The sequence below is a fragment of the Eulemur rufifrons genome, chromosome 17 (assembly GCF_041146395.1).
Source record: "Eulemur rufifrons isolate Redbay chromosome 17, OSU_ERuf_1, whole genome shotgun sequence".
In the NCBI taxonomy this organism is placed as follows: Eukaryota; Metazoa; Chordata; class Mammalia; order Primates; family Lemuridae; genus Eulemur; species Eulemur rufifrons.
The window spans coordinates 28,721,879-28,746,438 of record NC_090999.1 but is presented as its reverse complement, the minus strand read 5'-3'; the positions used below and the strand labels follow the sequence as shown (position 1 = coordinate 28,746,438).

Below are 24,560 nucleotides of genomic sequence, written 5' to 3'. Positions count from 1 at the left end.
ATTTTTAGAGACTACTTTGCCCAGGCTGGTCTTGAATTCCTGGCCTCAAGCAGTTCTCCTGCCTCAGCCTCTCAAAGCACTGGGATTACAGTAGTGAGCCACTGTGCCTGGCCCTGTTTGAACAGTTCTGATAAATCTTTTCATCTCCTGCTTAGTTATTCTGGCTGTTTTGTTTGTTTATTTATTTTTGTGTGCAAGGACACTGCCAATCCAGAATGGGAAATAAGGCCCACGGACTAGATGACAATTTTCCAGATGTCTGTGGCCAAGGGCCATCCAAAAGGAACCAGATGTTATGGCTTTATGTATTCTATATTGCTTTGTCAATATCAAGTGTCTTGTACCTTATTACTTTCATAATTTCTTTTTTGCTGAATATTTATCTTCAGTTTATTTTTTTCCCAGATTTGTTTTGTTTATTAATTTTAAATTAATCATTATTATTATTTTATAAATTCTCCATATTCCATTTATAAAATTCCAAATTAGTATCTCTTTTAAAAAATATTCTAAAGAATCTCAGATTTTGGGTTTGGCATATTTATATAGCTTTCCCTTATGTTAATGAGATGTTAATGATTTACTACACCACATATTTTCAAAGCTGAACAGAAAAAGGAAGGAAACTAACATCATGCTTGGGGGAAATTTTTATGCAAGCTTATAAAGAAGGTAGTGTTTATACTTATTTACAGATGAGCAGCTAAAGCCTCCGTGGTTAAGTGTCTTGTCCAAAATCCCACAGCTAGCAGGTAGCAGTGTTGGAACCGAAGCCAAGTCTGTGTCTGGTGCAAAGTCTGAGTGCCCCAGTTAGGCTTCTGAGATGGCTCCTCCTTTGAGTTTCATTCTTCACATACCCCTTTCACTTGAGGGAAATGTTAGGAAAATCAGCTGTGCTTTTTGAACCTCTCAGATAGAAAAGACTATCATTACTGTTCAAGAAACAAGAAATACCAATCAGGTTTAAGAGACAGGATCTTAAGGGCTAAAAGTGTTGCAGGTTGTCACAGTTTGCTGAGGTTGCTGTAAAATAAGTAAAGTCAGAAACAACCCAAATCTGCAGGCAGTTGCCATATAAGTGCCAGTCAGACACAAGACGCTTTCTATTGTTTCTATTTCCATTTCTATTAAATATTTCTATTTCTATTTCTCCTCCTCCTCTTCGTTGTCCTCTTAATACTAGTACTACTACTATTATGGTTGTTATTATATATTTAGAACAGAACAAGAGAGGAGCATAAGACAAGGATAAGTGGAATTCCAGATTTCTGATATTAACAAAGGAGAGTAAGGAGTCTCTGTTTTGAGGCTTGGGGTAAAGAGAGGACCAAGGCTCTAGGAAAATATAGGATTAGAGATGAATTCAGGAAGACAAATTATTTGCCCTCCCTTTCATCCTCCAAAACATATGCTGTACATAAACACATACATACACCCCCTTGCACTGCTGGCCATGTCCCCCTCACCCCAGAAAATAACTCAAATGCCTGAGTATGTGACAGTAATTCCCTGCTACCCTGTTTGGAGCAACTCACAATTTCCTCTCCTCCAGGAGTAAACCTCAGAACCCTATGATCTACAGATTGCTGGAACACTTGTAAGGAAATTGCACATTATCTTCACACCTGATCCACGTAAAGGTGAGGGTGTAAATATAAATATTCCCATTCTGAAAATTTAAAAATACAGGCTTCAAGAAGTACATAATGTTTAAGCACCTAGAGAAAGTACTCTAGGCCAGGTTTTCTGACTATGCTCTTTTTACTTTATATTTCTTGGTGCTGAAAATCTCCAGTCTTTAAAAAATAAAAAAAAAATTGAGATAAGTCTTAGACACACGAAAAAATGCACATTTATATTTATATTTATATTTGGATGATTTGACAAATGTGCAGTGTCACCAACACCCCAATGAAGATATAAAACACTATAACTTATGGTAGCGTAAAAACTAGAACCACCGGACTAGTCTGTTAAAGAGGAAAGAAAGTCATTTTCAGGGGGAAAAAACCCTTTAAAATAGGCATTTGATATACCTATGTAAGGTCCTTTTGCCAAGAGGGATGAGGGGAAAATCAAAATACAGTGTTGATTTTTCTAAGCCATCTTGTTGTGATTTCATTCATGCTTCCTTTAAGTTGCTAAGCTTTTCTACTCTACATTAGACTTGTCTATAAGACTCCTAGGAGCATATGAAAATTAAATAAAGGCATCAGATTTTTCCTACATTTTTACTTTGGCATTGATTTTATTATATTATTATTATCATACTACAAATCTCTCAGTTACAATTGGCTAATCAGCCTTATTCATATTGAAAAGGAACCCATAATCCCATCTTAAACTTTGCACAGTACAGCTCAGTGTTTCTACTCAGACAGTTCTCAACCATAATGTTATAATTATACCATTTTCTCAGCAGCATCACCCACATACTATAATTATAGTCAAAGCAAAGGCTATGTTTACAGTGTACTAAAGTGGATGAAATTGTTTCATTTTAAGTGATTCATTTACCTCCTCTGTTGGTAACAGAAATGCATGATAATGGAAGAGTCATTGTCTTAATCTGCTTCTGTGAACAACAATTTCAGATACCAAGAAGCTAAAAAAGAAAATAAAACCCTAAAACCCCAAACCCTAATATGAGGAAGTATGCAAGACACAATTCCCAGTCTGGTCCCACAATGACTCCTAATTTGAAAATCTAGAGTGGGCGAGGTAATGGAGGCTAGCCTGTGGTGGTGACTTTGGGTCTCAGGGATGCCCTCACTTGCTTTGCCTTGTTGCAGGACATCACCAAGCACCTCAAGTCAGTTTGCAGGGTTGACAGCATAGCAGTATTTTCTGTCTCAGCTCTAAGCTTTAGGATCTTTATTCTTTCAAGCACAGAGAATGTCTATTCTGTAGAACTATTCCCTTAAGACATTTTATTCATACTCCCTGTGGGCCAGGCACCATTTTAGGTCCCTCGTACATGGCGACGAACAAAGCAGAAGTTTCTGTTCTCATGGAACTTAATTCTAATGTATTTTAGACCTGTCTTTTGCTTATTTACCTGGGTGAATAAAAAGAAACCTTTTACTTTTATTATGAGTGAGGTACACTCACCCATATTAACTTGTGTGCCAAAACATCGCTTAGTCAGCCCATCAACTGAGACCCACCATTTTTTTGATATGTAGGCATAAACTGTGCCTGGAAAGGAGAACAGTGGAGAATGAGTGAAACATGTTGGGGTTCAGTTCACTGGGTTCATTTGCAATCAGCTATGAAATCACCTGTCAGCCTTATGACATTACGAGGAGCAAAGATAGACACTTCATTTCCAGTGCACCTCTGCCCTGCTTCCCCAAAGCAAAGCCTTTGGTCTAAAATGTTTAGTAAAACTTTACCATTCTTCAACTTTCCCTGCTCCATGGAACCTTAGGTGCAGGAGGAACAGAAAATAATGTTATGAGAAATCATAAAGTATGATTTGGTGGGAGATGAGCCATATCTAGGCACATGCCTTCTGGCTATATTTTAGGAATTATTTTTAAGAGTGCATGTTTTTCCTTTTTTCTTTTCACAGTAGGCCAAGTTATTGAACCAATTTTCTCATAGCTTAGGCCAACAAGTGGATGCATATGGTGCAAATGATTACTTTCTTTGGTTCTGAGATATACAAGAGCTGAACTTAGGGCTTTCAGAAATCAGTCAGCAACACTAAGGAGCTGAATAGTCTTTGAAATGAAATTCTATTCTTTTTGGCTATTATTTAGATTTCATCTTATGTGAGCTTGAACAACTATGCTACCCATAATGCTCTCAGCCTCTAAGCCTCCAACCTGGGACAGTGGGGCATTTGTGAGTGGAGAGAAAGCAGACAGAGTGGCATGGACAAGGGTGAGGTGGGCACATTTCAAAGGTTCTCCATGGGCCTGCAAACACAAGCTTGAAAGTTATAGCTTCAGGGGTAAGTGGTTAGAAGGCAGAAACAAACAAAAACCTGTATTTAGAGAACTGCAACTGACTGGTTCTCTCCTCTCTTTCTTTTTGGTTTGTGATTAAATCAAAGCCTATTGGTTATCTTTCCATTTTTGTTTGTTTCAGGAGTGATGAAAGGCTAATCCAAGGGGGAAGAATGTAAATGTTCCATGGCCACAGAGTCCTGGAATCTCTGTTGGACACAGCAGTGTTTGCTATGATGTGATTTCAGTTTAAGAAATAGCTTAAACCAACAGAGTTTGTTTGCAAACAGATACCAGCGTGCCAGAAATCAGCAGCAATGAGATCTTCAGTTCAAGTTGAGCTCAGGTATGACCTAGAGCCATACTTGTAAATTCTAGCTAAGTCATTTATTTTTCCTTGCCACTTGAAAACAAGTATGTCTTCCAACATCAATCCTTCAGGACCACAAACTTTTATACAATTCATTCAACGTCTAGTTAGCTAGAACGCAAACATTTTCTGGTTTTCCCACAGTAATTCTCTAAACTAATGTTTTCAGACAAGGGCTTTTCTTAACTCTTCTGTGATAGAACTCTGGTAAGGCTAATTTTGTGGGTTCCGCTGAAAAGGTGAATTGTGTTTACTTGGGGTTGGGAGTTGAAACCATTTGTTTATGAGGGATAACCCTATTTTTATTAATGAATTTGCAAATAAACATAAAAATAGGGAGCATGGTTTAATGAACTCCTATATGCTCATCATTAAACTTCAATAATTATCAACACTTTACCAATCCTGTTTTGGAGACTTCCCCTATCTTTTTAAAAAAATCATATTATTTTACCCATAACTATCTAGGTATATTAAATATCCCTAAAAGCTAAGAATTGTCTCATTTTAAAAAATCACTCTAATATCATATCTAAGAAATTAGTAATAATTCCTGAATATCATCAAAGACACAGTCTGTGCTCAAATTTCCAAAAATATTTGAAAAAACATCTCTTGACAGTTCATTCATTTGAATCAGGATGCAACCAAGTTCCACATGATATCTTTTAAGTCTGTTTAAATCCATTATGCTCCTTCCTTCTTCTTTTTATTACATAATTTTGTTGTTGAAGAAACCAGATAATTTCTTTTAGTTTACTGCATTCTTAAAGGGTCATTTAGAATGTTTCTCTATACCTGTTATTTCCTCCTTTAAACTGGAAGTTAGACATACAGGTTTAATTTGATTCAGTTCAATTCTCCTGGAAAGAATACAACAAGGATGGGTGGTGCTGTGAGCTCCTATATCAGGAGACACATAATATCATGTGATAAGATTGATCTGGGTACAAAAGTGTTGTCAGCCTGTTTCATGCAGAAGAGAGTATATTTTATCATTCACTGATCATCTGGCCTAAACCCATTATGTCATCAGGAGTTATAGAGTGGTGATTTTTCCAATCCTACCATTTCTTCTGCATTTATTAACTAGAATATGTTTATTTAAAAAAAACACAAATAATTCAATTTATTTTCACCAACTCTTCAGTTATGCTGAAATACAATTCATGCAAAAATTCAAGGCAATTGCTTATTTCCCTTGATGTATCAATGTTTAGAATAGGGAGATGCCCTAGTAACCTCCAAAAGTGACCTTGTTTTTTTTTTAAGTATCATTGTGAACTTATGGGTGAATCATGTTCTGATGTCATTTTTGTGGGAGTGGAATTATAGAATTGTGAAGTTGTTTCTCCTTTTTCAAACATTCTGGGCTGTTTTCAAGAAAAAAACAAATTGTGTTATCTTGGCCATATTTCCCCTTCTGTTCCCATTTTCTCCACTCTATCATGATAATATTTTACCAGGATCTCTCTATAAGAACAGCTGAAGGCAAGATTGGAGACTAGATGACATCTAAAAGTCCATTCACATATTCAAATCCCCTAGGGAAACCACTGTGGACTTTTAACGAAGGGTGGGCTCATACCCAGGGAGAGATCAGTATAGACATTCACATGCTAAATACTTGGACACTGTGGTAGACTCACATGCCTGACCCATGCCATGCCCACACCACTGAATGTAGCTGGGGCAGTGCTACAACCACCAGTAGCTTGTCCTCCTTTGGACACTAGTGTCCACTGAGGTAGTAATAGGTAATACCTTAAAAAGAAGTTCCCTGGTCAACTATTTCCAGGAAGTGTTGTGGTTTTTTCTGTTCTCTTAGATATTCATAATGCACACAAACAGATTAGCGCCTCTGACAAGTTCTGCAATAGCTTTGCATGTCCCAGCATTTCCTGAGCACTGGAGAAATGCTGTGCTAAAGACGGAGGGTGCAATGTGTCTACAACCCAAAGAACAATAAAGATTGCCGGCAGTCACCAGAACCTAGGAGAGAGGCATGGAGCAGATTTTCCCTCAGAGCCTCCAGAAGGAACCAACCCTAATGACACCTTGATTTTAGATTTCTGGCCTCCAGAACTGTGACAGAATAAATTTCTGTTGTTAAGCCACCAAATTTGTGGTAATTTGGCATAGCTTCCCTGGGAAACAAACGCAATGTGCCTGAGCTCCATCAGTAAAGATCAATTCAGTACATCAGAGGTAGAGGTCTGGCATGAATATTTAATGAAAATACTGTATCCACAGATGATTCTTTTTTTTTTTTTTTTTTTTTTTGAGACAGAGTCTCACTCTGTTGCCCGGGCTAGAGTGAGTGCCGTGGCGTCAGCCTAGCTCACAGCAACCTCAAACTCCTGAGCTCAAGCGATCCTCCTGTCTCAGCCTCCCGAGTAGCTGGGACTACAGGCATGCACCACCATGCCCGGCTAATTTTTTTTCTATATATATTTTTAGCTGTCCATATAATTTCTTTCTATTTTTAGTAGAGATGGGGTCTCGCTCTTGCTCAGGCTGGTCTCGAACTCCTGAGCTCAAACGATCCGCCCACCTCGGCCTCCCAGAGTGCTAGGATTACAGGCGTGAGCCACCGCGCCCGGCCCACAGATGATTCTGATGGGTGCACCCACCAAGAACCACCGCTTTCGGATCTTGGGGGTTTAAGGGTTGGCCACTTGTCTATATTGACAACACGCTAGGATTTTAGGCTCTTGCTGTGGCTCTGGACTCACCAAAAAAGTCCCATGACCTTTATCTATAGATTCCTTTTTTATTTTTTAAATAAGAAGAAGTTTCGAAGAATATATTTTTGGGTTTATCTGTTAAAAGGTACATAAGAACTAGTTACTTACTATAAGTAGTGGTGATGGTTAAGGTCATGCAGCAGAAGGAGATAATTGTAGGCTCAAAGAGGAGAGACAGAAATCACCATTTGTCAAATTAATCATACAGATATTACTTGAAAAGAATTCTCATTTTGCAGCCTGAACAAGGCCAAGTTTCCTTTCATTGATGATCTGGGGAATCTTAGTCTTCTACGACTTCTCCTCCTAATCCATTTATAATCCTTCTGGACTCAGTTTCCTTTTTTTATATCAGGGGCCTGAAAAGGCTGCTTCGTTCATCCCTGGATTCTATTAATCTGAAAACATTTGATTTATTTTCCTAATTGTTCTCTTTTCAGCAGCCTAGCCTCCCTGGGTTTCTTTTTGATGTACTTTTCCCTCTCAGTCTTTTGGTTTCTCCGAGAGAAGCCCGGGAGGTCTCCATAGTCCTGTCAATAACTAAAGACTAATAAGTAAGGCATCTGCTCTTATAAATTCCTCAACAAGCAGAGGTTTGCAGGGCAGAAAGGAATTGGTGTATATTACTCTGGTTTTCTGGTTTGACATTTTCTCACACTGAGGCTGACTATACCCTAGGGAGTTATTTACGCATAGTTTAACAAAGTTTAGTCAGTTAAAAACTAATGTTTTGAGGAGGTACCAGAGACAAATTTCTCTTAATTTAAAATTTTTGCCCAGCTGGCCTTGCGCCCAGGAAAGGCAGGGTATGTAGGGTAGAATGTAGGGAGAGCCGGAGGGAAAGGATAGTGAGGGTGGGATGAGACCGTGTGGGAAATATTCCTTCCCCTTAGGCACCAGATAGCTCCGGATCTGACTCTACCAGCCAGTCGCAGTTCACCTGCAGCATGAGCCAAGCAGGCTGCCCTGGGCCAGCCTGGCACCTAAACACCACCTAATATGTTATTTACTGCTGTTGTTAAAATCGATCCACAAAGCCTCCTCATACCTGAACTTCTGAAGCAAAAACAAATTTTAAGTTAGAGACTCTAGGGGCTTATAAATGTACACGTATAAAAGAACCCTACCAATACACCAGTATGTGATTATTGACAAATGATTCATCCAGGCAGTAAATGCTTTAAAGGCTCAGAGAAAGTAGCTTTGGACTGAGCTTAGTCCAGTAAGGGGTGAAGCTGCCCTTTGGAAAAGTTGAAAATGTCTGTTTTAATGGAATAGCTTTTAGCTATTTCTACAGCCTCATTTTTTTTACATCTAAGGACAGGCTACTAGAGGAAGGAGCAAGGGAAGGGAATACAAATCCACTGGGTGCCAAGCACTCTAAACATTTTACCTGATCTTGTCCAAGGGCAGCCCCAAGGGAAGTCTTGGAAGCCATTAAGCCAAGTTCCAGGATACCTCTTCTTTTTCTGCACCACCTCTCTGTCTGGGTGCCTTGCATGGCCTCCTACCACGGGCCTGGCTCTTGCTCTGGCTCTCTGGAGTCTGGTGAGCCTCTCAGCCCTTCCCTGCTTCTCCACCTGTAAAAGGACAAGCTAGTCCATCTGTCACCCAGACTAAGGTACTAATAGCAGACATGAAAGCAGGGTTTCTCAAACGAGGGTCTTTGGGCTATAAAAATACGTTTTCTATTTTTTAAAAAGATAAATGGCAATTAATAGACATACACATTACATTAAACATTTATTTTTTAAATCAAATTTTTCAAATTGGTCTGTAGAGGCATTCTATGGGGTCTGTGAGAATTTCACTAACTTGAAAAATATAGTATTCAAATATGAAATATGCTACACTAGATGCAAGATCTTTCTTGTCCCCTCAGGAAAATATAAATGAACTTAAATAGGAGATAAACTTTGGTGAGTGGGGTGAAGGGGTAGACAGGGTGCATTCCATGACCCAGGCAATTGTTTGTACTATTGTTTCAGGAGTAGTGATAGTAATAGTAACAGTAGGAGTAGTAGAAATAGTAGCAGCAGCAGTAGTAAAAATAATAACATTTCTAACATTTATTCCATACCTACTTTGTGCCAGGAACTTTTCTATATACCCATCTGCTCCTCACAATGACCCTTTGAGACAGATGTTGGTATCTCTATTTATAGATGGATAAATTGAAGTTTGTGGCATATTAGCAGTATGCTCAGTGCATACATACTAGATAACTCATGGTACCCAACTCCTTGAGCCCCAAAGTACTCAATCACACAGCCTGCAGGACCGACTGAAACCAATAGCAGAGTTTATCACAACCGCCACTGCCTGATAAGAACAAACACCTCCAAGACTTTTGTAGGACCTTGTTTGGTTTTCCTACATTAGATAGAAAAATGGCAGAATAGGAAATGCATCTACTGCTCTCAAATTTGAGGAAACAGTTATATTACCTATCTGTGTCAGTCTTAGTGTTGGGGAAAAAAATGCCAAATTCAAACACCATGAAATCTATGTTAACACCTCTCCCTCCACTTCCCTTCTCCCTTTGCTCTCAGTTTATTCCTGGAATTCAGTATGATACTTATTTAACAATATTATTAAGCTTACATTTTGTGTAAGGCCATGGCCAAATTAAGAGGAGAGGAGGAAAGCATCTAAAGATAAGGAAGACTCAGTCCCTGCCTTCACAGAACTTGCATTCTGGAAAGGAAGATACCATGAGTACACAAGCCACTTGTGGCTGGTTCAGTGCAAAAGATGCACAACTTTAAAAGTTTTTGGAACTCACAGAAAGAAAATCTTCTGTCACCGTAGATGGGATCAGGCATTTTTCCATTTCTCTGAGGACTCGTGTGGGGTATGCCTGGCAGAGCTTCACGGTGGCAGGTGCACAAAACCATATGTGCTGACAACGCAGAGCACAGATGGGATGGCTGTAAATATTTGCTTTCATAATAATTCAAATTCTGGGTTTTAAAATTCTATTTATTAAGGAACATTACGAGAGAAAATAGAAAAGCTCGAGGCTGCTTTTCCATGACATATGAAAAATTAACAGATAACCTGCAGCCGTGAAGACATGAATGACACTTGAGAATACTTGAAGGACTCATGAATGGCCTTTGAAACTATATCTGTTATGCTGTGAGGTTTCAGGTCTATGAGTCTTTTATAGTGCACAGTTTCCTAAAGGTAGAGTCTTTGGTCTATTCTTGAGCATGAATTCAGCGTTACTAGTCAGTTTATTAAAGAGCTACAAACCTTCAAAATCAAGTCTGCCCTCAAACTAGAGCTGTATGTTGCACTGATCCTTCATGAAATAAATACGCAACTATGATGACATGTCTCAGACAATCCAGTTGCAAATAATTGCCCATTATATCCATCACCGAGGATTTAAAGGTGTTCCACCTTCATTTGATGGAGTATCTTTAATAATAATGAATGTATATATCCATTCAGTTAATCCTTACTTTATAATACACAGTTATGTGCTGCATAATGATGTTTTGGTTAATGACAGACTACCTCTTAAAACATAACCATAACGATTTTTTGTCATTAGAAATAAAAATTTTTATTTTGTTTATTTTTGTTATAAAAGCAAATATGCTCAGTGTAACAGTTTAATGTTTATGAATACAAGTACAAACATACAAGCCATAAAACATATATACCAATGCTGTAAGTAGAAATATAGTGCAAGCCACATATGTAACTTAAACTTTTCAACTACAGTCATGTGTCACATAATGATGCTTTGGTCAATGATGGACTCCATATGTAATGGTAATCCCATAAGAATATAATACCATATTTTTACTGTACCTTTTGTATGTTTATATGTACAAATACGTATCATTTTGTTACAATTGCCTACCATATTCAGTACAGTAATATGATACACAGGTTAGCTCAGGAGCAATAAGCTATATCATATAACCTAGGTGTGTAGTAGGCTGAACCGTACAGGTTTCTGTAAGTACACATGTTTTCAGGATAACAAAATTGCTTAATGACACGTTTCTCAAAATGTATCCCAGGCCGGGCGCGGTGGCTCACGCCTGTAATCCTAGCACTCTGGAAGGCCGAGGCGGGTGGATCGCTCAAGGTCAGGAGTTCGAGACCAGCCTGAGCGAGACCTCGTCTCTACTAAAAATAGAAAGACATTATATGGACAACTAAAAATCTATATAGAAAAAATTAGCCGGGCATGGTGGCGCATGCCTGTAGTCCCAGCTACTCGGGAGGCTGAGGCAGTAGGATCGCTTAAGCCCAGGAGTCTGAGGTTGCTGTGAGCTAGGCTGACGCCACGGCACTCACTCTAGCCTGGGCAACAAAGTGAGACTCTGTCTCAACAAAAAAAAAAAAAAAAAAATGTATCCCTGTTGTTAAGCGATGTACGACTGTAGTTTATTTCAAAAGAGCTAACTATGAAGTAAACTTTAAAGTGGATCCTAAATTCTCTTTAATGCCAGTTACCAAATTTCAAATAATTTGCTACAGGAGACTAAAAGATGGCAACCAGTACAAACTTGATGATTAGTTTCTTGAAATACTATATCATAGAAATAATCATTTTTTGGTTTAGAACAGGGTATAGCATACTTTTTTTTACAGTGCCAGATAGTAAATATTTTAGGCTTGTGGACTGGTTGTCTGTGTTCTAGCTACTCAACTTTGCCATTGTACCCACAAAGCAGCCATCATCAATCTGAAACAAATAGGCATGGCTGTGTTCCAATAAAACTTTACTTGCAAAAACAAGCATTTGGTCTCAGGGACACTTTGCCAACCCCTAGTTTAAATATTTGTTGACCTAAATTAAAAAAAACACAGAAGTAGCTTATTTTATACCATATATTATAAATTATATGCAAATAAATTTCCTATAAATCATACCATATTTTTAAAAGCCCTTTGAAAGTTGGATAACCTCTTTTCTAAGTGATAGAATATAAATATAAATATATATATAAATATAAATATAAATAAATATTTATTTAGTAAATAATTACTCCTTGCATTATTTTTAGTTTAAATATATATTATCTCATATTGCATGTATTTGCCATGAGGCACACTATTACTTGAACTACGATTTAATGGTACCTATGCTTGAACTCTTTGTTAAGGCCATAAATCTTTATAAATGTGATATACAGTCTGTTTTCTCAGTATATAGATTAATTTGTATTATAATCAGGGCACACCTACATAATAAATTCAAGATTTTTTCCTCAGTGCACATGAGTGTACATTATCTGAAAACACTGTTCACCGTAAGTAGGAGCTGGTGTGAACCAAGGGCCTTTTTGGAATGACAGATTCAGGTGTCCTCTCCTGGTGAGAGGCTCCTGTAGCCATTAGAGTTAGTTTTGAAGCTGTAGAACTAAGCAGCAAATCAGCAGGCTGCAAGCTAGAAAAACTCAAAGGTCACAACCAACTGTCAGATGCTTTAACTTGCTAGAGCCACTAAAAAGTATTCACCACCCACTGGGGTCACCCAGGGTGAAAGATTGTTTGTCTTAGATTTCATCCTTGAAAAATGTGTGTTATGCTTTGGTAGAGAAATATACAGTACACACAAGCACACTGGAATTTTTAGGGAGACACTTTATTATCCTTCTCAGGCTTCTAAACAAATTGTTGCTCATTTTGAAGATCAAGGCTTTTAAAGGCCTATGCCCACAAGCAGATTTCTAACTATTTTCTTATTGTTTGGGTTCCAAAAGAAATAGAAGACCTTGATATATGCTTACAGCCAGAAAGAACCTCCACTCCAGAAGTTTCACTACCAGTGGCCTGATACTATCATAGAGAGGAACAGGTCTCTTGTCCACTAAACAGTAAGTATCTACTTACCACTGGTCATCGTCATGGCTCAGCAAATTGCTTGGAGTTGAAGGATAAAAAAGTTAAGTCCTCATATTTACCTTACACAGAATCCTCCAACAATTAGATGTTAAAGCAAGGCAGTGTATAATAAAGTACTAACATGCATGAAACTAATGGTAGTCATTATCTGGGTATTTCAGGCTGGAAAAAAGTCATTGCAAAGTCCATATTTTGAGATAACTAAATATTGCTGTTTGAATTATCAATATATATGCATCATCTATGCTTTATTTTGTTTACCTATTGACAGACATAACACATTTCTCTGACAAAATCTTCTTTACTTTTTGGTCTGTTAAGAGACTTAAGTAAGCTGTTCTTTCTGTATCTCTATTTCTTATATAAAGTGCATAGTTTTACCTGCCTTCCTTCTATTTCAGTGAAGCAAGGAAGGGGGATACAAAGTATCCCTAGGACGCTTGGTGTTATCTAGAGATTAGTGTTGTGAGTCAGGAAAGGCTTACCACTAGTTTGGGTGCAACAGACAGGCAACACAAACAGTTTCCTTAAAAGGGATCACAAGAATCTATGTTTACTTACTGAATCATTTACTGAATTGTTTATAAACGAGTAGACTGTCAAGAATGCAGCGTCAGCTTCAGTGTCAGAACCCGCTGTTAGTGCTGCACTCTAATGCATGTCCAAAGCTCAAGTTCTTTGTAACAAATAAAGGCTGCACATTCACTCTAAGACACCATCTCTGCAAGGCTGCACTTCCCTTATGACGTGCTTATAAGCCTGTGAGGTTGCAAATATCTGATGAAAAAGAATGCTAAAAGCAGAGAGGGTGATAAAGCTCTTATGGAGACAGTGACGGGCCACAGGCAGGAGCAGGACTACTCACTGTTCCCTTGGCAGCTGAAGGGCCAACAGGATACCAGTGATATCGCAGAGGTGTCCTGTGCCATACCCCAAGATCAGACCATGATATTAGTTCTGTAACCTGAAGCTAAAGTTCTGTGGAAGGCTTTTAGGAAAGACTGTATTTATAATCAGCAATATAGACAATAGAAATTTCTCCTCCTGTATGTTTTCATCCTTCCCCTTGTCATTTATGAAGGGGCTTGGAGGAGACTCCATGGTAGCCAAAGAATACTTAAGATACTGGGGAGAGCCAGGTTTCTATTTTCTTGCATTCTTTTGTCCATGTGAAAAATTCAACAACTATTCATTAAACACTCAGCATGTGCCAGGTACTTAGCAAGTACTGAAGGATACAAGGATGTATAAGATAAAATCTCTATCCTTATAGATAGTACAGTTTACTAAGGGGTAGGGGACAGCATGCACACAACAGTCTACATTAGGTTGAACCAAATCTCATAATGATTTTATGGTCCAAAACAGAGTTGAGTATGGGCAATTTCACAGGGTTCAAACTAATATAAATGTTGGAATAAAATAAGAGCCATGAGAGAATACAATAAACACCGTGTAAACTTACCATGGGGCCAGATACCATTCTAACTACTTTAAATATATCAACACTTGTAATTCTTACAACAACCTTATGAGGTAGGTATGATTAGCATCTCTATCTTAAAGATTCAAAAAACTCCAAGACATAAAGAAATTATGACACTTAGTTACGATCACGCAGGAGGTAAGCAGTAGAATTGAGACGTAAAGTAAAGCTCTCTTGCTCCAGAGGCTAAGTTCTTAAACCACTGTGCTACACTGTCTCTCCTTGAGAGGGAGAATAAAAAGGCTACAGAGATTCCAACGAGGAAACATTCATCCTCTTGGAACTGGGAAAGGCTTTGTGGATAAAGTGCTCTTTGAAACATGTCTTAAAGGATAATATCCATGAAGGACTGTTTCAGACTGAGAGGAAAGAGGATGGAATTTTTGGTGAAGAGGTCAATATGAACGATATAATGAGAGTAAATAGGAGATAACTGAGATAAGGCTAGAAAAATGTATAAGATCCAGGTTGTAGAATTTCTTGAATACCTGCGAGATAAGTTCATTTGTAATTTAGAAAACAGCTTGGGAGCTACTGAACATGACTGGGAAGAGGAATTGCTGGATCGGAGGTAGGCAGGAAGATTTAACCTAGAAGGAAAAAATAGGGTAGTTTGGAATAGAAAAGAATAGGAGGTAGGAAGAAAATTAGGAAGCTAGGATGGGAGTCCAGCTAAGAATGTATAAGGACATGCACAAGCAAGATGAAGTTCACTATATTAATTTTTTTTGTCTCGAAAATGTACTTTTATTGAAAAGTGAAAGGAATTCACAACTGTGAAGGAAGTTGTTTGTGAACCTCTAAAATTTAAGCAATTCATTTGTTGTACCCATCTAATATGGTAACGTTTTGTAATCCTTTCACAAGTTAACTCTGACCACAGTCATTCATGTTTATGTTCAGGTGCCTGTTTTCATAAAATATTAGACTAATTTATGATCCAAAGGGCAGTCAATGAAATTTGCTCCAGGTGGCTATTCATTTTATTTTGAGGTAGAAATGCTATTGATCACAAAATTTATTCTTTTATAGTAATATGTGAAAAATTCGGTAATAAATAATGACTTAAAAATGAGAGGAAAAAAATCCCCCCTCGGAAAGATGCGCAATCATCTAAAAACTTCTCTCTCAATATGTTTCATAAAACCTTTAGGCTCCCTGGTACCAAGTGCTTGGCAGGCACGTGGGGAGTGGTTTCAGATCTGGAGACAAAGTGCATCCCGTGTGACCCAGCAGTGGGGAGACAAAAAGGCTTGTACTTGAGACATCGAGACCCTGGTCAACAGGTATCCCCCCTTCTGTTGCTTTTGGTCCAAATGTTCACCAAATCCTCTGTCAAAAACCAATCATGACAGAGAAATAAAATTATTGTGAAAAACAAAGAACATGGAACCATAGCACTGTAGCTGCGGTGTCTGCCTTGTTCGGGGGTACTAAAAATGTTTTGTTTTTCTCTAGAAGATTATAACCCTCCTTTATTCCTCTCCTCAGAAACAAAAAGCAGTCTTCTTTGTGGTAAATTTATAGCATTACTTCTTTAAAATATAACAAAGATATCTGTGTATCTCTTTAAACTGAAAACTCTCTCAACATCCTGCTTATCCTAAGTATGTGTTTTTGCTCATGTTTACCCTGAGCTGGCCTCTGCACCAGTGGAGTGTGCTGCTATCACGTGTGTGAACTGAAAGATCCTCATGGGGTTACTAACCAAAAACAGCTCTTCCTTTCCAGAAAATGTTTCTTAAGAATCTACTCTGTGGAAGGTGCGTTAGCACACTCCCATTAACACCAACACCCCCATTCACATGGATTAGGCCATTTCACCAGCACAGCAAAACCCTGAAGGCTTAGAAAATGGGACAGATAATTTTTGGTAAACAAGAGAAGGAAGAGATTACAGCAAGGGGTGATTCCTTAGGTGGTGCATAGCATGGGTAAATTTTAGCTTGTCTGGTTTGACTGCATACTTCTCTCAGAGCTACTGATGCTTGGCCAATGATATTTAACTAAAGATAAATCATGTTCTGTTGTCATGGATCTGTGAGTTGTCTCAGAACAGAATGTATCAGTCTCTCAACATTGTTTAGTAATATAATTGGATTTATGACTTGCACTTATTTTGGTAAAACCTGGGGGCTGGAGGTCTGATGGTTAAGGCTGGCCACACAGTTATACTGTGTCCACATGACCAGCTCACTATGGGAGACCCCACCATGGGAAGACTTTAGGATTCCTGGTACCGAGGTGCTTGGCAGGCACCTGGGTAGTGGTTTCAGATCTGGAGACAAAGTGCATCCTGTGTGACCCAGCAACGAGAAGACAAAAAGGCCTGGACTGGAGATATTGAGACCCTGGTCAACATGCATCCGCCTTCTGTTGCCATACTGTATTCTTTGCCTGTGATAAAGCTGTCCTGTGAGTAGAAATCATTTGATTCCTATGAGGCCTTTCAGCAGTGGAACACTTAAGGTGATAATGTGTAATCAACACAGGTGGGGAAATCTGATCCTCTATGAAAGGTCGCAGCCAGACGAGAGGCCCCACGACAACAAAGGGTGCTGGTGGGAATTGCTAAGTATGGAGAAGGATAGGTAACCAGGGAGATAGTAAGGATGTTTTCATTTAATTCATTTATTTGCAATATAATTTATTATTTACTATGCTCAAGGTATCATTTTAGGTACTGTGAATTATATGCAACTGTGAATAAGACACAGCTGTTCATAATCCAGATGCAGTGATGAGAGATATAGGCAAATAATTAGACTCCAAAGCAGCATGTCATATATTCCTTCAGAGTGGTGTTATGACCTGACAGGTACAATGCACACTATCTGGAGGATGGGCACACTGATAACTTTGACTCAAACAGTACAAAAGCAATTTATGTAACCAAAATGTTGGCGCCCCCACAATACTCTGAAATAAAAAAAAAAAAAGAATGGTGTTATGGGCTGAATTGTATCTTTCCCAAAATTTATATGCTGAAGTCCTGATCCCCAGTACCTCAAAAGGTGACTTTATTTGGAGAAAGGGTCTTGGAAGACATCATTAAGTAAAATGAAGTCATTAGGGTAATTCTTAATCCAATATGACTCGTGGTCCTCACAAGAAGAAGAGATTAGGATACAGACAGGTAGAGAGGGAAGACCATGTGAGGATGCAGGGAGAAGATGGCCATCTACAAGCGAAGGAGAGAAGCTTCGGAAGAAACCAACACTGCCAGTCCCTTGATCTCAGACTTCCAGTCTCTAGAACCCTGAGCAAATAACTTTCTGTTGTGTACGACACCCAGTCTGTGGTACTTTGTGGTAGCAGTCCTAGCAGACAAATATACAAGTCACGAAATATCATGACCTCTCCCATAGACAAGCATGGAGAAGGGAGAAATTGCTTCAGGCCAAGGGTATCAGTGTTCTGACTGAACCTTAATGTATGAGCAGGATTTGCATTTATAGAATGCAGGGTGGGGTGGAAGGAGGCTAGTTCTGGAAGATTTGATGACAGGAGCAACATCCCAGAGGAGGGAAAGCACAGCGTGCCTGGGAAATGGTACCTAGTCCAGACTTACAAGCTGGGGTGCGCTTTCAGCATCTTGGGAAAGGTTTACAGTTTAACGTTTAGGTAGTGGAGAGAGAACTAAGGATATTTAGTGTTACTCAGAGCATGAGAACATTATTAATGGCACAGGAAGATGGATCTGAGGAAGAAGAGATGGGGCAGGGTGGAAGGAGAGAGGAGGGAGGCAGTTACTACAAGGTTATTGCAATAGGCCAAGCATAAAGTAAAAGTGGCCTGGAGAGGGTGGTGGCATTTATTTCAGGGTGGTGGCATTTATTTCATTTCTGTTTAGTCAATTCTGGCTAGAACTTGTCCTGAGAGGGTTTTTATTTTATTTCTCTTTCATGAGGTTTTGTTTTGAATCTGACCATTCAGTAAAGTATCCATAGGAAATGTGTAAATTATAATTATGTGTTCTCAGGACACGTTGAACACTAGTTTTGCATGTACAATTATCTCTGTAATGTGAGCTCCTTGATGTTAGGATAATATCATACTTTTTCTCCCTTAAGGTACAGAGACAAATGTTGGGTATTCAGCAGAGAGTTGTGTATTTGTGATACAGTGACAATTGTAAACTGAAATAAAATCTTAAGCCCCCAAGCCAAGTGAATAGACCCCCTCTTAGCCAAGGGACGCTAGAAAAACCTTAAAGCTGAGGTGACAGCCATGAGGAGAAGGGAGGTCAGAAACACCTAGTTATGCTTTTTGGAATTATTCTCTGTAACAATAAGATACAAAATCATTAACAGGCCTAAGGCCATGTAAAACACAGATTAAACCACACCTGCAGGTCATCAATTTACTTCACAGATCTCTTGAGTCTCAGTATATATCTCTGATTAACAAGCCTTTTAAGTTTCTTATCTTAAAACATTCCAAGCCTTTAGACAAAGCTTCATTTCTTTAACCAATCGCAAATCAAAGAATTTTTAAAACCACCTATAACCCCGCCCCACTTTGAGATGTCCTGCCTTTTCTGGCCAAACCAATGTACTCTTTGCATGTATTGATTTGTGACTTTACATGTAATTCCCGTCTTTCTAAAGTGTGTAAAACCAAACTGTAACCCAACCACAACGGGACCACTTGCTCAAGGCTTCTTGGGCATGGCTCTCTGGGCCACGGTCACACATGTTCAGCTCAGAATAAACCTCTTTATTTTACAGAGTTTGGGTTCTTTTCTGTTGACACAATGTACACAGTGACACAGTGAGGTGATGTGAGCACTTGGGTCTGTCACGGCTGGATGAGATACTTGCGATGATAAAGGCAGCCACGTGTTCAAGCACATGCACTGTGGCAGGTGCCCACTGATACAGACACATCCACTGACATGGGATACTACAGCCAACTGTGCCTGGGACAGAGAGCAGGAGACTTTTGATACAGAGAAGCTGGAAGGATAGGGGAGGTCAGTGTCAATGTGATTTACCACCTATGAATGATAAGGAGCTAGTCTTCTTACTTATCGCAAAGACAGGGAAGCAACATAGGCCAAATGACTGGTATTGACGGGTAGGAAGTCATTCAACACCTCCTCCATACCTATAGGCTGTATTTCAACAAGGCATAATGTGTAGGCTCCTCAGACCCTGTGATTTAACAAAGGAAATGGCTTGAAGAAATCATAGTGCCACTTTGGGGGAAAACTGAGGGCAGCGTTTTATGTTTGCTTGTGAAGGATGGTTCCAACATGAAGCACGCACCATTAGTAACACATCCTTCATGGATTCTTTCTCATCTTACAGAAAGTAATAACGGGATAGGTCACATGTCTGTTGAGTGAAGGAAGGCTTTGGAATACACTGGCTGGGACAACCCAAACATAACTAAACAGCCACCTCTTTTACAACCCTTGTGATAATCAGGGAGCAGATTAACATGTCAGATTCTTCCCAAACAGGAGCGGTGTACAGGGTTAGTGGTCCGGCACAACTGACAAGTGGACGACATTTGTTGAAAACAGTGTCAACTCTCCTTTTTGGCCACCTCTGAGGAAATCTCACATTAGAAGTCTACTCTGCAATTTAGTCATAAGATCCAAATTATGGTTTCATGACACCTAAATTACCAATAAAAATAGCAATAATTTAAACTCAATTAGGTCCACTGTCTTCCTTCCTTTATTGCATAATGTGGACTCTAACATATACTTCTACTGATGAAAAAAAAATGTATACCTAGAATTTAATTAAACAGGCACCTACTATGTGATAAGGATTTTTCAAGTGATGTGAGGGATTTAGAAGAAGAATAAAATGTGGGCTTTGCCTTAAAGTTCAATATAATTAATTAATTCATGCAACCCACACAATCCAGTGAGCTCTATGCTCAGCGCTAACACATACTAAAATGTCAGGAGGTAGATCCTATCATGGAGTGACAGACAATGTTTCATGAAAACACGGAAGGCAGAAAAACTATTCGGGCCTAGAGAACTTGCAGAAGCTTCCCCACAGAACTCATGTTTGATTTCAGTCTTGTGGGTAAAGAGGAGATTGTCAAAGGACCACAGGGGGATGTATAAAGTCATTTTAAAAAGAAGAGATAGCTTCCACAAAGGCAGAATTTTGAAGCATAAGGCAATTTGGTGGGAGAGACAAGTTTAACCTTTTACCAATGGAATCACTAGATAAATATTTCAAAATAATAATAATAATTTAAAATAGAATTTGTATAAAGAGGATATTTTCTTAAATTCAGTAAATAATTGTTGATCCATGATGAATCATTTACTCTTTTTTACCTCCTTCATTAAATTGGCCTTGCTTGATCTCCAAGCATAAGCAAAAGAAACAGCCTTGCAGAGAAGTTGAAAAATAAATCCTGAAAAAATATGTTCTGCTTGCCTATAAAATTTTAATTCAGTCACTCTTCCAGTTACCAATATCTAAAATAAAATATAGAAAGAATAGTAGCTTAATTATGCATGGAATATATCGATGAAGGAAGCAAAAGGACTGAAATTCTTACTTGTCCCTAGGGCTGGATTAACTCTTTGCAGACTCTGGGATTCTCTGCCAAGGAGAGCTGTTGTGGCTGGAACAGAAAGAAAAGGAAACCATCAGTCATCCCTGTCAAAAAAACCATCTGATGTGACACTGTTATGGCATCATTTTCAAATGATAAAGTATGACCTTCCTCCTCACAATAATCCCCCTATTTTGAATTGAAATTGCACCTACGTTCTAAAGAAAACTCATAAAAATCAGAGCAAATGAAAACCTGGTCTTAGTCATGTCTGGTCTCAAGCCTAGACTCAGTAGGAAACAATTTAAAAACAAGAAAATGCCCTCTTTTATCATTTTGAGTACAAACTTGAATCTTACTTGTGAAAACAAGGAGGACTATAAATTCTTCTTTAAAAATAGTATGAAAAACAGTTCAGTTAAAAAAGCATATTTTTAGAAACAAACATGTGAGCTATCCTGGGAGTGGGGAAGGAATGAGGGGAAGTGAAAGTTGGACAACAGAGACACAGAACTTTACGATGTACGATGGGCAAAAATTCATCTCTTATAAAAGCAGCTGTAATTCGACTGACATTAGTAATAGGTTGCATTAAAACTAGGAAAGGATGGAAAATAATCAATGTAGTTGCCAGTCCACCTTGAACTATTACACTGGGTTGCTTTGCAAGCATCTCAGCTACAAAAAGTATGCAACTATTATCTGGGCTTGGTGGAGAAGGGTGGATTCCCCACATCAGATTATATTACCACTGGGTTTTTCTTAGAGCGTCAGTGTGGTCCAGGCCCACAACAAACCAAAGCCAGGGAAGCTACTTGTGATATTATGAAATATGTATTTGGTCTTGTCCCTGTTTCCTGATAAATTCCTAAAACCCTTGATATCTCCACAGCAGTAAGTGTCTTTTTGTATGCTAATGAGTTGTCTATTGGCTGGGTGCTTTGGTGAATCAATATTTTGAACAGTCATACAATATTTTAAATTGTATGATCTGTTTCTTTTTATTCTGTCTCTAAATTTTTATTATTATCTTCATCTGTAGATCATTTACTCTCATATGCAATGAAGAATTATGACAAAAAGCAAACATTTTCCTAGAATTTATAATGTATTACACGTTGATTTTAAGGTTACCAGAAAGCAAAACTGCATTTTATAACATTCCCCTCAAGTACACTTGCTGCCTTGATACCCTAAGTCTCTCTTAGTACCTATCATTCTTACCTTGAACAATCCCACCGCCTTCACTGGTCCTTGCTACAAATCAGAGAACACCCACCTCTTCATTACCTCTTGCTCTAAGTTGAGCACTAAAACATGACTTTTGATCAAGGTTCAGAAAGTTTATAAAACTTCCAACTGTGAATGACTTGTTCCACTGACAACTATGCACTACTTGAGAAAGTTCTGATAGCTCAAAGGAAGAGGAAAATTAAGTTTAAAATAATAATAAATAAAGAGAGTGGAAGGAAACTCTTGGGGGTGGTAAGAGGTTTATGGCAAGATTGTGGTGATGATTTTACAGATGTATATGTATCTCCAAACTCATGAAGTTATATAGATTAACTATGTACAGCTCTTTAATATGTCAATCATACCTCAATATAAAGTTGTTTAAAAAATAAGTTAATCATGGGGTAGCACACAAACGTGTTATTTTGGTCAAAATTATCCAGCAAGTTTGTCTCAATTTTCAGCTTGAATCTGAGAAAACTAATAAACAACAGTTTCCAGGCCTCAGATCAGCAGTAAAGTTGACAAATTCTTCCAGAATCATGGCTGAAATGGAATGTGGGTGTCAGTTATGAGACCCCAAGAAGAGTGTACAGACAAACCTCAGGCCCGGAAATGTTTGGGAAGCTCTGGCCACCCTCAACTCTTCACAACCAGGATGTTGCTCTCTTTGCAAACAGACATCTGGTGCCCTCCCCTTCATGGTACATTTGGTGACATTTTCACAAAGCAAAAAGCCTTAGTCAGCTAACACTCTCAATAATATCTGATGAATCAAAACATAAAAGGAACAAATGGCAGCCTCATGGAAAGACAACAGATTTATGTCAGTGCCGAGCGGGTGCTGATTACAAAAGTAAAGCATGAGGAACAAAACTGTGGTGTCTTAGCAAATGGAGGTGTCACGCTCAGTCATCAATCTTAATTCCTGTCAGAGCCATGTACCTAGTGTCTAGCAGTGCTAAGCAGTAAGGGAAAAACAAAGGAAGACAATAAGCAATGAATCACAACGCTGAATCACAACAAAAATTAATGAAACCATCACAAACTGTGGTCTCAGGCTCTGCAGGGATCCCTTTTGTTAACTATTCCCAACAAATCAATAAATACCTCTGTAGGGCTTTTAAATGCTGGGGTTGAAAATGAACTAGCTGCAGCCCCTGGCCTCAGTGAGCCCACACTCTTCTAGGTAGGAAGTCGTTGAGCTCTGGAGGGACAATGGTGGGGCCCTTAACAAGTCTGGACAAGCTTCCTGGGGAAGGTGACTCCTTAAGACAGATGCTAAATTTGGGACAAACAGGTAATGAAGAGGAAGGGAAAGTGCATTTGAGGCCAAGGGAACAACTGCAGAAAAGCACAGAGGTAAGACACAGCCTGGGTACGGAAAGATCTGTGATCTGCTGGGAGTGTGTGGGGCACACCTGAGCGGGGGATGTGTCGTGTTGGGGGATAAGTAGGTACCTATTGGGGACAATCTTGCCAGAGAACTTAATTTTGATTCTGTAAACACTGGGGAACTACTGATTTGTCATTCTCTGAGGTGGAGCTTCTTATGGTGGGTTTGCCAAAACTAGAACTGTAACCTAATCCTCCCTACTTACCCCCAACTTTGTACTCAACTTCCCAACTGAAGCATGTATCTAGACCTGGGTTTCTCTGTCTGGCAAATGGGAATGGTAATAGCATCTACACATATAAGGTTAAAATCAGTATGTGCGAATAATTTAGTCTATGATATAGTGATTAGTAAATATCATTGTTATTTTATTGTCATTGTTATTGTTAGCCGCTACCTTGACAGCAGGGGCACATCTTTTCCCATGGAGAATTTAACAACGCTTTTACATTAGACTTTGTGTGCTTAGGGCTTTTCACGTAGAAAGACTAGGATGTTGTCATAAACCACTTCAAGACCAGCACTATTCAGGTCTTCCCTGTGCAGGCTGTATGTAGGCAGCGGGTACTTTCTCTAAGGGACTCTGGTGATGTGGTATCAGTGGAGTAAGGGATGGGAATTTACTTCTGTCTCTACTGTATTATTAAAGGAGCAAGAATGGGAGAATCGATGTTCTGGCAAGTGTCGTAATTCACCAGTTGTGCAGCAATGGCATTAGAACCAACCCCGAGGCTGGGCGTGGTGGCTCACGCCTGTAATCCTAGCACTCTGGGAGGCCGAGGCGGGAGGATTGCTCGAGATCAGGAGTTCGAGACCAGTCTGAGCAAGAGCAAGACCCCGTCTCTACTAAAAATAGAAAAAAAAATTAGCCGGGCGCAGTGGCGGGCGCCGGTATTCCCACCTACTCAGGAGGCTGAGGCAGGAGGATCACTTAGAGCTCAGGAGTTTGAGGTTGCTGTGAGGTAGG

The 24,560-nt window shown here is 39.0% G+C and overlaps 1 protein-coding gene across 6 annotated transcripts in view; it reads right to left on the bottom strand.

Moving 5' to 3' along the window:
* GHR (growth hormone receptor) overlaps positions 1–24,560 on the bottom strand; it is a 244,667-nt gene that overhangs the window by 48,071 nt on the left and 172,036 nt on the right. For all 6 annotated transcript variants that reach the window (XM_069492797.1, XM_069492798.1, XM_069492802.1 and 3 more), the window contains one exon: positions 20,968–21,033. In XM_069492797.1, the coding sequence (XP_069348898.1) occupies positions 20,968–21,033 (66 nt within the window). The remainder of the gene's footprint in view (positions 1–20,967; positions 21,034–24,560) is intronic.